The sequence below is a fragment of the Indicator indicator genome, chromosome 26 (genome assembly GCF_027791375.1).
Source record: "Indicator indicator isolate 239-I01 chromosome 26, UM_Iind_1.1, whole genome shotgun sequence".
Classification (NCBI taxonomy): domain Eukaryota; kingdom Metazoa; phylum Chordata; class Aves; order Piciformes; family Indicatoridae; genus Indicator; species Indicator indicator.
Genome location: NC_072035.1, coordinates 513,589 through 525,609, shown reverse-complemented (window position 1 = coordinate 525,609; position 12,021 = coordinate 513,589). Strand labels below are relative to the sequence as shown.

General features: G+C 54.2%; 1 protein-coding gene across 1 annotated transcript; it reads right to left on the bottom strand.

Annotated features, from left to right (window-relative positions):
- Positions 1-1,049: 1,049 nt before the first annotated feature.
- Positions 1,050-11,868, bottom strand: MORC2 (MORC family CW-type zinc finger 2). Its single transcript, XM_054392897.1, has 13 exons — positions 11,809-11,868; positions 9,753-9,870; positions 8,179-8,284; positions 6,724-6,856; positions 6,292-6,366; positions 5,787-6,176; positions 4,869-5,012; positions 4,721-4,775; positions 3,525-3,666; positions 2,744-2,935; positions 2,564-2,657; positions 2,003-2,191; positions 1,050-1,315 (listed from the first exon to the last, which is right to left on the bottom strand). Exons 1-13 carry the CDS (start codon positions 11,866-11,868, stop codon positions 1,247-1,249), a joined length of 1,767 nt encoding a protein of 588 aa, XP_054248872.1. The 3' UTR covers positions 1,050-1,246.
- Between the last annotated feature and the right edge of the window lie 153 nt (positions 11,869-12,021).

Sequence of the window (12,021 nt, the reverse complement as noted above, 5' to 3'; positions counted from 1 at the left end):
GGTCTCCCTCCTTTCCCCAGTCCCCCTTCTCTGCTGGGGAGGGTTGAAAGAGCTGCTGGTAGGTATGTGGAGGACAGGAGTTCTCCAGGCCTTCAGACCATTAGTGCTGAAGGTTTTCTGTGCCTCAGATGTTTATTTGGATGTTTTCTTTGCAGAACACCTCATACACACTCAGCTGTCAGAACAACCCCAATGGTCTATTTGGTGTTCAGCTGTTTCTTCAAACCACCAGGCTGCTGGGGGTTTCCCTTTTCTGAGCCCATGGACTCAGAACAGACATCTTTGTCCTAGCAGAACTGTGAGGCTGGGCAGCGAGCAAACCTCAAACCAAGTCACCTGCCAGGAGCTGCAGTGCAGCCTCCAGCTCACGGACAAGAGAAAGGGATTGCTCCTGCCCCTGACCCAGTCTCAGGGCTCCAAATTCCAGCTCTCTCCTAAAACAATCTGGAAGAGCAAGGTGGTCAAAGACACCAACCTGAGGCAGCAACATCAGCTGGCTGAGGAATTTGCTGCTGTTGCAGTTTTACCTCCAAGTTTCCTCTCTCAGCAAAGTATGTGAGAGGCTGACTGCTAGAAAAGATCTCAGTTCCAGCCTTCTTCCTCTGCTGATCACAACCCTCTGCCATCCTCAGCATCTGCCTGCTAGCAGAGACACCTCACATTCAGCAACCTCACTGCACTGCCAAGTGCCAGTCACTTCCCTCCAGCTCCAGCTCTTAAGAACCACCAAGATTCCATCCCCTCCACTCAAACTCAGACTTGGGTTGTGCTTTGTGTTCAGGATCTTCAAAGTCTAAGCCCTGCCCTCTTCTTCCCATAACTCCAGGTTTATTCAGTTGCTGTTCCTTACACGAGACAACCCTGCTTGGCAGGATGCTCTGCTCTTCCAGAGCAGATGAATACAGCCCAGATGCACAAAAAAAGGGCAACTCCCACTTTGACCTTCCTCAAAAAAAAAAAACACTGCAGTGCTTCCATCCTGTCAGGCACAGTTCCTGTTTCTTTGAAAAATAAATATTTATACACAAAAAGGAAGAGATTTCCGAGTACTACAGCATCAAAAACTGTCCTGCCAGCAGCACAAGTGCCTTTGCCATGTCCAGTCAGGAGAACGAGGTGGACATCAACACAAGCATGGTGGAAAAGTCCTCTTCTCCTTGTCAGCTGCCACAGTCCTTCCCTGCAGAACCCACAGCCCTCCCACCACAGCTGCCCTGCACTCCTTCAGGCCTTGGACTGGGGCTGCTCAGTCTCCTTTTGTGATCAAGTCCTCGATGTAGGCATCCAGTTCATCGTCTGTGTTGATATCAATATCCTGAAACCAAAGGCACAGGAAACAGCAGTGAAAAGTGCATCCTGAAGCACAGCACTTGCAACAAAGCCATAAGACAGAGCAGTGCAGGATCCTCTGCAACATCTGCCCTTGGCAGCCTCCTCTGCACTGGTGGAAGTGATCATCTCCCTGTGCTCAGCACTGGGGAGGCCACACCTCAAGTGCTGTGTTCAGCTCTGGGCCCCTCACTGCAGGAAGGACATTGAGGGGCTGAAGCCTGTCCAGAAAAGGGCAATGAGACTGAAGAGGGGCTCAGAGCACCTGGGCTACAAGGAGGGGCTGAGGGAGCTGGGGGTGTTCAGGCTGGAGAAGAGGAGGTTGAAGGAGATCTCATTGCTCCCTGCAGCTCCCTGAAGGGAGGCTGGAGTGAAGAGGGGGCAGCCTCTGCTCCGTGGTGTCAAGCAGCAGGACCAGAGGAAATGGTTCCAAGCTGCACCAGGGGAGGCTCAGGCTGGATGTCAGGAAACATTTCTGCACTGGAAGGGTTCTCAAACCTTGGAACAGGCTGCCCAGGGCAGTGCTGGAGTCACCACCCCTGGAGGGGTGCAAACAACTTTGGAGCTGGTGCTGAGGGACCTGGTTTAGGGGTGACCCATCAGGGGCCTGGGTCTGCAGGAGGTTGCTGCTTGCAGGGAGGCTCTGGTCTTTTTGCAGCCCTTTCTCACTCACCTCCTGCACTTTCTGCAGAAGGGCCACGATGTTAGTCCTCAGCTTGTGCAGTTTCTCCTCTGTTTCCTTCAGCTTCCTCTCCGAGTTGTGGAGGCTTTCCTCACAGGCCTTGGCCCGGGCGTCGGCACGGGTCTGGTATGAATTGCAGAGGTTCTGCAGACCTACCTCATACTGTTTGAAATACTCTTTCTGCAGAAGACAAAACACAGCAGATGACACCTTAAGAAGCAGAGAATCATGGAATTATCAAGGCTGGAGTAGACCTCTGAGATCATCAAGTCCAACCTATGACCCGACACCACCATATTGCCTAGAGCATTTCACTAAGTGCCACACATCCAATCTTCCCTTAAATACTTCAAGGAACAGCACCTCTACCACCTCCCTGGGAAGTCCATTCCAGTGTCTGATTGCCCTTTCCATCAGGAAGTGCTTCCTAACATCCAACTTAACCCTGATTTTGCACCAGCAGGCTGTACACCTGCCCTAAGAATGGAATGTTTGGTAGGGGTGGGGGGTAGAAAAACCTCAAAATTCCTTTTCTAGGGATACTGAACTCACCAAGGGAAACGCCAAGAGCCCTTCTGAGCTCATGGAACTGAGCTCCTTCTTGGAGATGGGGAAATTTGGAGGCAAGAAGTACCTCAAGCAGTTCCTGTGCAGGACAGAAGGAGAGGGTTGGAGTTTAGAAGGCCAAAGGAAGAAGAGTGCAGCAGCTCCCCAGGACCGCAGAGAACCCACCGAAGGATCTGCACTAACAAGTCCACTGTTTCTTGGCTGCTGCTGGGACCAGTGGTGTCTGGCTCAATTCTGACACAGTCAGAGGTAGAAGGTTCAGCCACAACAATCTCTTCTTCCTGCTGCGTGTCTGGAGCCTGGTACTCAGGAGAGGGAGGCTTCATCAATCTCACGTCCTCACTGCCCTTCTCTACCCTGAAAAACAACCCACAGTTCAGTCAGGTGTCTACACTGGCCATACCTGCAGCACTGTCAGCAGAACCTGTGCCCAGCTGTCCCTCTGAGGCCTCTAGATGAGATCACATCTGACTCCACAGGAGCATCCCCTGGGCAGACTCTATAGAGGCACAGAATCACAGAATGGTAGAGGTTGGATGGGACATACATAGAGCATCCAGCCCAACTGCCCTGCCAGAGCAGGGGCACCCAGGGCAGGGCACACAGGAACACATCCAGGGAGGATCGGAAAGGCTCCAGAGCAGGAGACTCCACAACCTCTCTGGGCAGCCTGCTCCAGGCCTCCAGCACCCTCACACCAAACAACTTTCTCCTTATGCTGCAGGCAGAACTTCCTGGCTTCCAGCTCATCCTTGTGGCTCCTTGTCCTGCATCCCAGCTCATCCCCACCTGCCACACTGGTTCCTTGTGCAGCTGCACAGCCCTGAGCGTACACAGGCACTGCCCGAGGTGACAGCAACCCAATTTCTTCAGCATTTATGGGCAGGAACTGCCTTCCTGCAAGCAAAGAGAGGGCCTGCCGAGAGCAGCAGCTGGAGATAGTTACCAGCGGTCCCTGGGGGTGGTGTCTGTGGGGACGTAGTCAAACTTCACCTTCCAGCGCACCGCCTGCCGGCTCAGCTCCACTGCCGTGACGCGGCCGGTGAACCACTCCTTGTTCACACGCACCTCCACGTGCAGCCCCTTGTCTGCAAGGACAACCACAGCCAAGGCCTTCAGATGCTGCAGGGCATCTTCTGCATCACCTCTGAATGCTGACATCCTCAGCAGGCAGCACACCTGAACCTCCAACAGGTCCTTCAAATCAGAGTGGCTCAGGTCGGAAGGGACCTAGGAGATCATCTCCTGCAAACTCCCTGCCATGGGCAGGGACACCTCTCAGCTAGACTCAGCTGCTCAAGGCCTCATCTAACCTGGCCTTGAACACCCCCAGGCAGGAGGCAGCCACAGCCTATCTGGGCAGAGTCTAATCCTGTTCCTCAGTCTAACCCTGCTCTGCCTCAGCTTCAAACCATTCCCCCCTTTGCCTGGCTCTAGACACCCTCAGCAAAAGTCTCTCTGCAGCCTTCCTGCAGGATCCATTCAGCTATCAGAAGGTCCCCCCAGAGTCTTCTCTTCTCCAGGCTGCACACTCCCAGCTCCCTCAGCCTGGCCTCACAGCAGAGCTGCTCCAGCCCTTGGATCATCTTTGGGGCCTCCTCTGGACTCACTTCAACAGCTCTGTGTCCTTCTCCTGCTGGGGACACTACTGTCACACAGTTCACTGCTCAAGAAACATCAAGGAAACTGTGGTCTTTTCAGACAGAAGGTTTCTCCTGCACTCTGGGCTGTCTGACATGGGCTTTGCAGGCTCATGTTGGCCACTAGGACAAGTGCCACATGTTCCTAGTGGGTCACTTTTCAAGTGGCTCCTTGGGAACCAGCTGAACGAATGCCCTGCCCTGGCAGAAGGTGCAACACCACCCTGGCTATCAGCTTCCACAGCTTCACAGATGGCTTTGTGTTGGAAGGGACCCTCCAAGAGCATCTTGTCCAACCCCCCTGCACCACAACTACCTCTTGGCTAATCAAGAGGTTCCTGACTGAAATGTCTCATGCAAGTCAATCCCCTCAGGGTTTGGGACCCAAGTTTACACTGATCCTCGTTTTTAAAAAGCTCCTTACTGAAACTAAATGGAAGCAGTGAATCTGCCTCAGTTCTTTGCCCCTGTGTTAGAGGCAGCTCAAGGGTTCATTTCTCACCTTTCTGAGCTTTCTTCAGTTCTTCCAGCTCTTCTTCCCCAGCACTGTCTGTGAGCTGTGAGCAGAGAGAGCTCAGATTAGCTGCCTCCCACCGAGATCAGCAACACTTGACAGACACCTCCTGCTGGGGAGCCCCCTGCACTCTCACCTCCACCACCACCTCACTGGAGTCCTTCCTCTCTTCCTTCACTACTGCAAATTTGCCTCGTTTTGTCTTCTTCTTCTTGTGCTCCCCTTCCTCCTCAGACTCATCCTCTGTGGGGTTCCAGGTCCTCTTCCGAGTGGTTGAGGCCTGTGGGAAGCAGAGCAGCTCTTGTAGTAGCCCCAGCATGCTGCCAACCAAAACCTTCTTCCAGCCAAGGTACAGAAAAAAAAACAAACCAGACCAGACCAAACCCTCTCAGCATCCTTTGCTGTGAGCACAGGCTGAGGGAGCTGAGCTTGTTCAGCCTGGAGAAGAGAAGGCTCCAGAGACTCCTTAGAGCTGCACTGCAGTATCTGCAGGGCACCTCCAGGCAGGCTGGGCAGGGACTGTTCAGAAGGGGCTGTGGGGATAGGCCCAGGGGCAAGGGTTTGGAACTGGAGCAGGGCAGGGTTAGGTTGGACAGCAGGAGGAAGCTCTGCACAGGGAGAGTAGGGAGACACTGGCACAGGCTGCCCAGGGAGGTGCTTGAAGCTCCATCCCTGCAGACATCCAAGCTCAGCCTTGCTGTGTCCCTATGCAGCCTGCTCTAGCTGGAGGTGTCCCTGCTGCCTGCAGGGGGTGGACAAGATGCCCTTGGAGGCTCCCTTCCAGCCCAGGGCACTCTGTGAATAAGCCCAAGCCAGGGCCTTTTGCCCATCAGCAGTGAAGAAAGAACCTTTTGAGATTATGGAGAGCAGTGCATAACCCAAATGCTTCCTGAAGAAAGGGAATGGAAACAAGGGAAGGCTGAGGGAGCTGGGTTGTTGTTCAGGCTGGAGAAGAGGAGGCTGAGGAGACTTCATTGCTCTCTACAGCTGTGGTCCCTTCCAGCCCAAAGCCAGCTGTGAGCAGTAGGTAAGGTTCCATCCCATAGAGCCTCACCTGTAGGCATTTGACAGTGGCAGATCTCTTCAGTGCTGGCACCTTGGCAGCTCTTGGATTGGACGCCTCCCCTGAGCTTTTTGGGTTCTGCAGGCCCCCAGCTGCTGGCCTTGCTGCAGTGCCTGTTTTGCTCAGAGTTTTTAAAGTGCTGTTACACTTCCCAGCTGTCACAGCCTGCTGCTGTGGCCTGGAAGTGCTGGCCTCATCCTTGGAGAGCATGTTTGCCACTTTGGGAGTGCTGAGACTTGGCCAAGCTGAAGAACTCTTTTTCAGCTGGCTGCTGGACTTGGAAAAAGGTGAAAATGATGGTGGTCTGCTGGGAGCATTCTTGATTACATCAGGGAGAGGAGGAGATCGGGGGCGCTGGGGCCGGCTCTGGGACTGGGTGCTCTGAAATCAAAGAGGGCACAGAGAGAGGAAGGATGGAGGAGTTGGGGCACTGCTGTTGAGGGCAGCTCAGGAGAGCACAGGAGGGGCCAGAACCTGCAGCATTTATTCCATTTACCTCCCCTGCTGGCCGTGTGGTCACTTCCAGGGGCAGCTTCTTCAGGTCTGCTGGAGATCGAATGGGGGTGGTTTTCTGTGAAAGAAAGAAGTAAACAGAAGATTAGCAAAGGCCATCTCTAAAAGCTGCCAGGACTTGCTTCTACCCAGACCAGCAAACAGCTTTCCAGTTTAAACAGATTCCAAGAAGGTATCCTCTGTGTCCTGCAGAAGAGATTCCTTAACACCCACACCTGCAGTCCCTCCCCTTCTCCTAGCAGGAAATTAACTGCAAGCTTCAACGCTTGGGTTTTAGTGTTATTAAAACTCCCTCTGCCTCCTGAAGGAGCACAAGTGGCATGAGAGGCTGAGCCAGACATGGCTTGACATCAGCCATGTGGCATTAGCAGGTCCCTCAACCCTGCTGTGCTTTGCTTGAGGCACGCAGATTCACCTGCAAAGCTTCCAGCTTCTCCTGTTGCTGCCGGATTTTCTCTGTCAGCTGTTTCTGCTTTTCCTCCTGTGACTTCAGGTCTTTCTTCAGAGTTCCCAGGGGGACCTTCTGCTTCTGCTCTGGAGCCTCACATCTAGCATCAAGGGAATGCAAGAAAACCTCACAACAGCCAAAGCAGAACCTGCACTCAGACACACAGCACTGTCCCAATATCAACCCCTAAGTGCAGCAGTAAAAGCCCTTTCCCCTTTCTGCAGCAGCCAGCATCCCAAACCCCCTGCTCTAACTCTTGGCAACCATGAAGGAACAAAAGCAGAGCTGGGAAAACCCAAGCCACTGACACTGGGAATCCCCCATTCAGAGCCCAGGATCTAAGCAAAGCTTAGAACAGCTGGGACGGGGTTTCTCTACTCTGGACTTGTACAACAATTTTCCTTCCTGGCAATTTAGGTCTTCATCTCAATTCCTACCCAGCACACTCTGCTCTGCTGAGACCCTACCTGCAGCACTGCATCCAGTTCTGGTGCCTCCAGCACAGGAAGGACCTGGAGCTGCTGGAGAGGCTCCAGAGGAGGCCATGAACATGATCAGAGAGCTGCAGAACATCTGCTATGGGTTGGAAGGGACCTCAAAGCTTATCCAGTTCCAACCCCCTGCCATGGGCAGGGACACCTCCCACCAGCCCAGGTAGCTCCAGGCCTCATCCAGCCTGGCCTTGAACACCTCCAGGGAGGGGGCAGCCACAGCCTCCCTGGGCAGCCTGTGCCAGTGTCTCCCCACCCTCGCTGTCAATAATTTCTTCCTACTCTCCAGTCTCAATCTGCCCTCCCCAAGCTCAAAGCCACTGCCCCTCAACATACCACTGCAAGCCCCCCAGTTTTTAGAACCATAGAGCTGCTGAGGCTGGAAGAGACCTTTGAGCTCACCAAGTCCAACCTCTCACCCAGAGCTCACAGTCCCACCCCTGCTGCTGAGCCACTGCCACTAACCCATGTCCCTCAGCACCACATCCACACAACGTGGAACCACTTCCAGGAATGGGGACTCCACCACCTCCCTGGGCAGCCTGGGATAGTGCCCAAGAATCCTTGCTGGGAAGAAATTCTTCCTAACACCTAACCTGAGCCTCCCCTGGCACAACCTGAGGTTGTTTCCTCTTGTCCTGTCAGTTGGTGCATGTGAGAAGAGACCAACCCCCAGCTGGCTCCAGCCTCCCATGAGGTTATTGCAGAGGGTGAGGAGGTCTCCCCTCAGCCTCCTCTTCTCCAGACTAAATAATCTTAGTTCCCCCAAGCTGCCTCCACACAGGATTTGTGTTCAAGGCCCTTCAGCAGCTTAGCTGCTCTTCACCAGCCTGGCTGCTCCTCTTTTCATAAGGAGCAGGTGAGCAGAACTACAAACTGAAATGCTGTGCAGTCAGAGTGCAGGGAAGGCTTTCCATGAACTGCTCCTTACCTGTCCTGTTCAGGATCAGGGTTCAAGGAGCACACCCAGCTGTCAGGGTAGTTCTTCTCCACTGAACTCAGCTGGAAGGGGAGAGTCCTCCACTTCAGACACACATCTGTCAGACAAACAGTTTGCAAGTCAGAAATCCACAGCCACAAAACTATTGTTTCTTCCTCCCCCCACAGCATTTCCCAAGCCCATTTAACACCTAAGGATCCACCAACTGCCAAAGTACATCCAGCTACAATAAGCCTAAAGGGGCCAAAGAACCCAAGTGAGACAGCCAACCAGAGTCAGTGCTTGCTTCATGCTCCCAAAATGCTTGGAGGAAGACCTCAGATGCTGAACATAAAGCCTGGCATGAACTGATACTAGAGGCCCTCAGGCTCCTTGCTGCAATGCCAGCACATCCAAAGCAGTCCTGCAATCACTGCCCATCTCAGAATTCTCTTACTGACAGCAGCACAAGGCAGAGATTTAAGCACAAAAAATAAAATCACCATCATTTCATCTGTTTCAGATGGACCTGCAAGACTAATTTGACTTCCCATCGACAGCTTTTAAAAAACAACCCCAAGTTCTGCCAAGGAAATGCAAACATTCTTCAATCAGGTTCAACAGCAGAGGACAAGAAGAATGACAGGAACCCTCCTCCTCCTTAGGAGGATTCAGAAAGGACTGGAGAAGGCCACCAAGGCAGGAGAGCTTAACAACACAATGACACAGGAGTGGCCTCACATCCCTTGCTGCAGCCTCATCCCCAAGTCCTGGGGTGAAGGGAGTTTGGTGTCCCTCTGCTAAAACACAAAGTGGTTGTGTTGAGATCTCCTTCACCCAGAGAAGGGCTTGGTCAGAGATGTGCAGAGATGCAGAGCGAAGAACCTGCGTTTGAGCTGCAAGTCAGCTGCATGGTTCCCTTTCTGTGCTCACACCTAGCACTGAGGAGAAGGCCCAGAGCAGCAGAGTGCAAATGACTTGGGCAGCTTCCATTGACTGTGGGAGTTCCAGCTCTTCACTGCAGTGCTGAGCTGGGTGGCTTTGGCCAGTTCCAGCTCATCTGACGTTCCCAAGCCCACTCTCAACACCCCTGCTGGCCACACCTGATCCATTCTAGATCAGGTTGGCCAGCCTGGATGTGGCTCTGAGCAACCTGCTCTAGTGTGAGGTGTCCCTGCCCATGGCAGGGGGCTTGGAACTGGCTGATCCTTGAGGTCCCTTCCAACCCTGACAATTCTACCTGTGATTCTACGACTCTGTGAGGGCACCTGAAGAATATCACAGTCAGCAAACTGTGCAGGGAAGGAACCTCAAGCAGAGATGTCAAGTGTGCCACCAAGTGCAGACAAAGATGGGACAGGGCTTTTCCTGAGGTTTTCCCATGGTAGGGAATCCCCAGGGCAGTGGAAAGACCAGCAGGAGACAGCAGCTCTTGCAGGAGAGGCTACTGAGGTGTGGGCACTGCCAGGGCAACGGTGACTACCCCGAAGCCCGTGAAGGAAAGCCCCTGGAGAGCACCAGCGCCGAGCAGAGAGTGATGGGCATCCACCCAGCAACAACCACGGCCCCCCCAGCTCTGCACCCACCATGACTGCTGCAGCTTGCCAGGTGGATCTCCAGTGGGAACAGGCAGCCCCTCGGGCACTGGGCTGCAGCGGGTGCCCTGCTCTGACACTGGTACAGGATGGCAGCAGCGGAGCGCTCCTGTGGGAGATACACCCAGGTGGAGGAACTCCTCCGCTCAGTCACAGGGCTCCAGGAGCACAGGAGGGTGGAGAAGCAGCAGGGAGTGCAAGAGGGAGACTGAGCACTGCAAGCACAGCCCTGACTTCCCTGGCACAAGGCCCAGGAGGCCAACAAGACTCTTAACAGAGGAGGACTCCCTTGGCCCGCTCCAGCTGCCTGATTCACTTGGAGGTGTCCCTGATGCCTGCAGAGGCTTGGATAAGATACCCTTGGAGGGTCCCTTCCAACTCTATACAACCTGTGAAGCTGTGAATAACAGAGAGCTGAAGGAGGGGGGGGCAATGGTGGCAGGTTGCTGCCCAGCACAGCAGGTGTGGCCCCTCAGCAACAACCCCCCTTGCCCAGGGCCCCTGTGGGGCAGGGATGAGGCTCTGTGACTGGGACCCAATGAGGACAAACCTGCTCTGGCTTCAAAGTGCTGCTGGGCTGAAGGCAGCCTTTTACCTGTGTCAAAACTGCATCCACACAGGAAAAAACAGGGCACTGGCAGCACCCTCAGCAGCTTGGCTGACAGCACCAAGCTGTGTGCTGCAGGGCACTCACTTGAGGCCAGGGATGGCATCCAGAAAGGTCTTGACAGGCTTGAGAAGTGAGGCGGTGCCAGCTGCAGGAGGGGCAGCAAGTCACAGGGCAAGGTCCTGCAGCTGGCTCAGGCCAAGCCCAGGCACAAATCCAAGCTGGGTGCAGAGGGGTCTGAGAGCAGCCCTGAAGAAAAAGCCTTGGGAGTGCTGGGTGCTGAGCAGCTCCCCAGGAGCCAGCAGTGGCCTCCTGCAGCTGTTGGAGAGAGTTCAGAGGAGGTCACAAAGATGATCCAAGGGCTGGAGCAGTTCTGCTGTGAGGACAGACTGAGGGAGCTGGGGGTGTGCAGCCTGGAGAGGAGAAGGCTCCAGGGGGATCTTAGAGTGCTTGACAGTACCTGAAAGGACCCTACAGGAAAGACAGGAAGGGACTTTTGACAAGGGCTGGGAGTGGCAGGACAAGAGGGCAGATTGAGACTGGAGATGAGGAAGATTCTTTAGAGTGAGGCTGGGGAGACACTGGCACAGGCTGCCCAGGGAGGCTGTGGCTGCCCCCTCCCTGGAGGTGTTCAGGGCCAGGCTGGATGAGGCCTTGAGCAACCTGGGCTGGTGGGAGGTGTCCCTGCCCATGGCAGGGGGTTGGAAGTGGAGAATCTGTAAGGTCCCTTAAGCAACTAGGTCTACCTGAAAGGCATCTCTCCCAGCTAGGGAAGGCACCTGGCTGGACTTGTTTGAAACAGAGAAGAACTTAGGGGAGATGTGATCATGGAATGATCACCTTGGGCATAGCAATCATGGGAAGAAGAGTTTTCAGTTGCTGGGGAAGCAAGGAGGGGAGACTCAGCAGAACTGCCACCTTAGACAGAGGACAGACTTTGACCTGTTTAGGAAACTGGCTGCCAGTCCTTTGAGAGACAGTCCTGAAGGGCCAAGGAGTCCAGGCAGGGTGGACATTGTTCAAGGAGTCTTAAAGGAATAGATCCCCATGAGCAAAAATGAGGCAGTGGGGCAGAAGAGCAGCCTAGCTGAACAGAGAGATTTGGCCTATGCTCAGGAAGAAAAGGAAATCTATGGCCTGTGGAAGAAGGGGGCAGGCACTCAGGAGGACTACAAAGATGTGCAGGAAAAAAAAATTAGAAAGGTCAAAGCCCAACTAGAACTTCCTCTTGTTGCTGCTGTAAAAGACAATTCCAAATGTTTCTATAAATACATAGAGAGCAAAAGGAGGAGTGAGGAGAACCTCCGTCCTCCATTGGGTGTGACTAAGGCTGAGGGACTGAATGCAGATGACACCAAGTGGGGTGGCAGTGTTGATCTGCTGGAGGGCAGGAGGCTCTGCAGAGGGCTCTGGCCAGGCTGGCTCCATGGCTGAGGTCACCTCTCTGGGGTTCATGAAGACCAGGCACAGGGTGCGGCACTTGGGGTACAACAGCTCCATGCTTGGGACAGAGTGGCTAGAGACTGCCCAGCAGAAAAGGACCTGGGGGTGCTGGTTGGCAGCCAGCTGAACTTGAGCCCATGTGTGCCCAGGTAGGCAAGGCCACCAGCAGCCTGGCCTGGATCAGCAATGGTGTGGCCAGCAGGAGCAGGG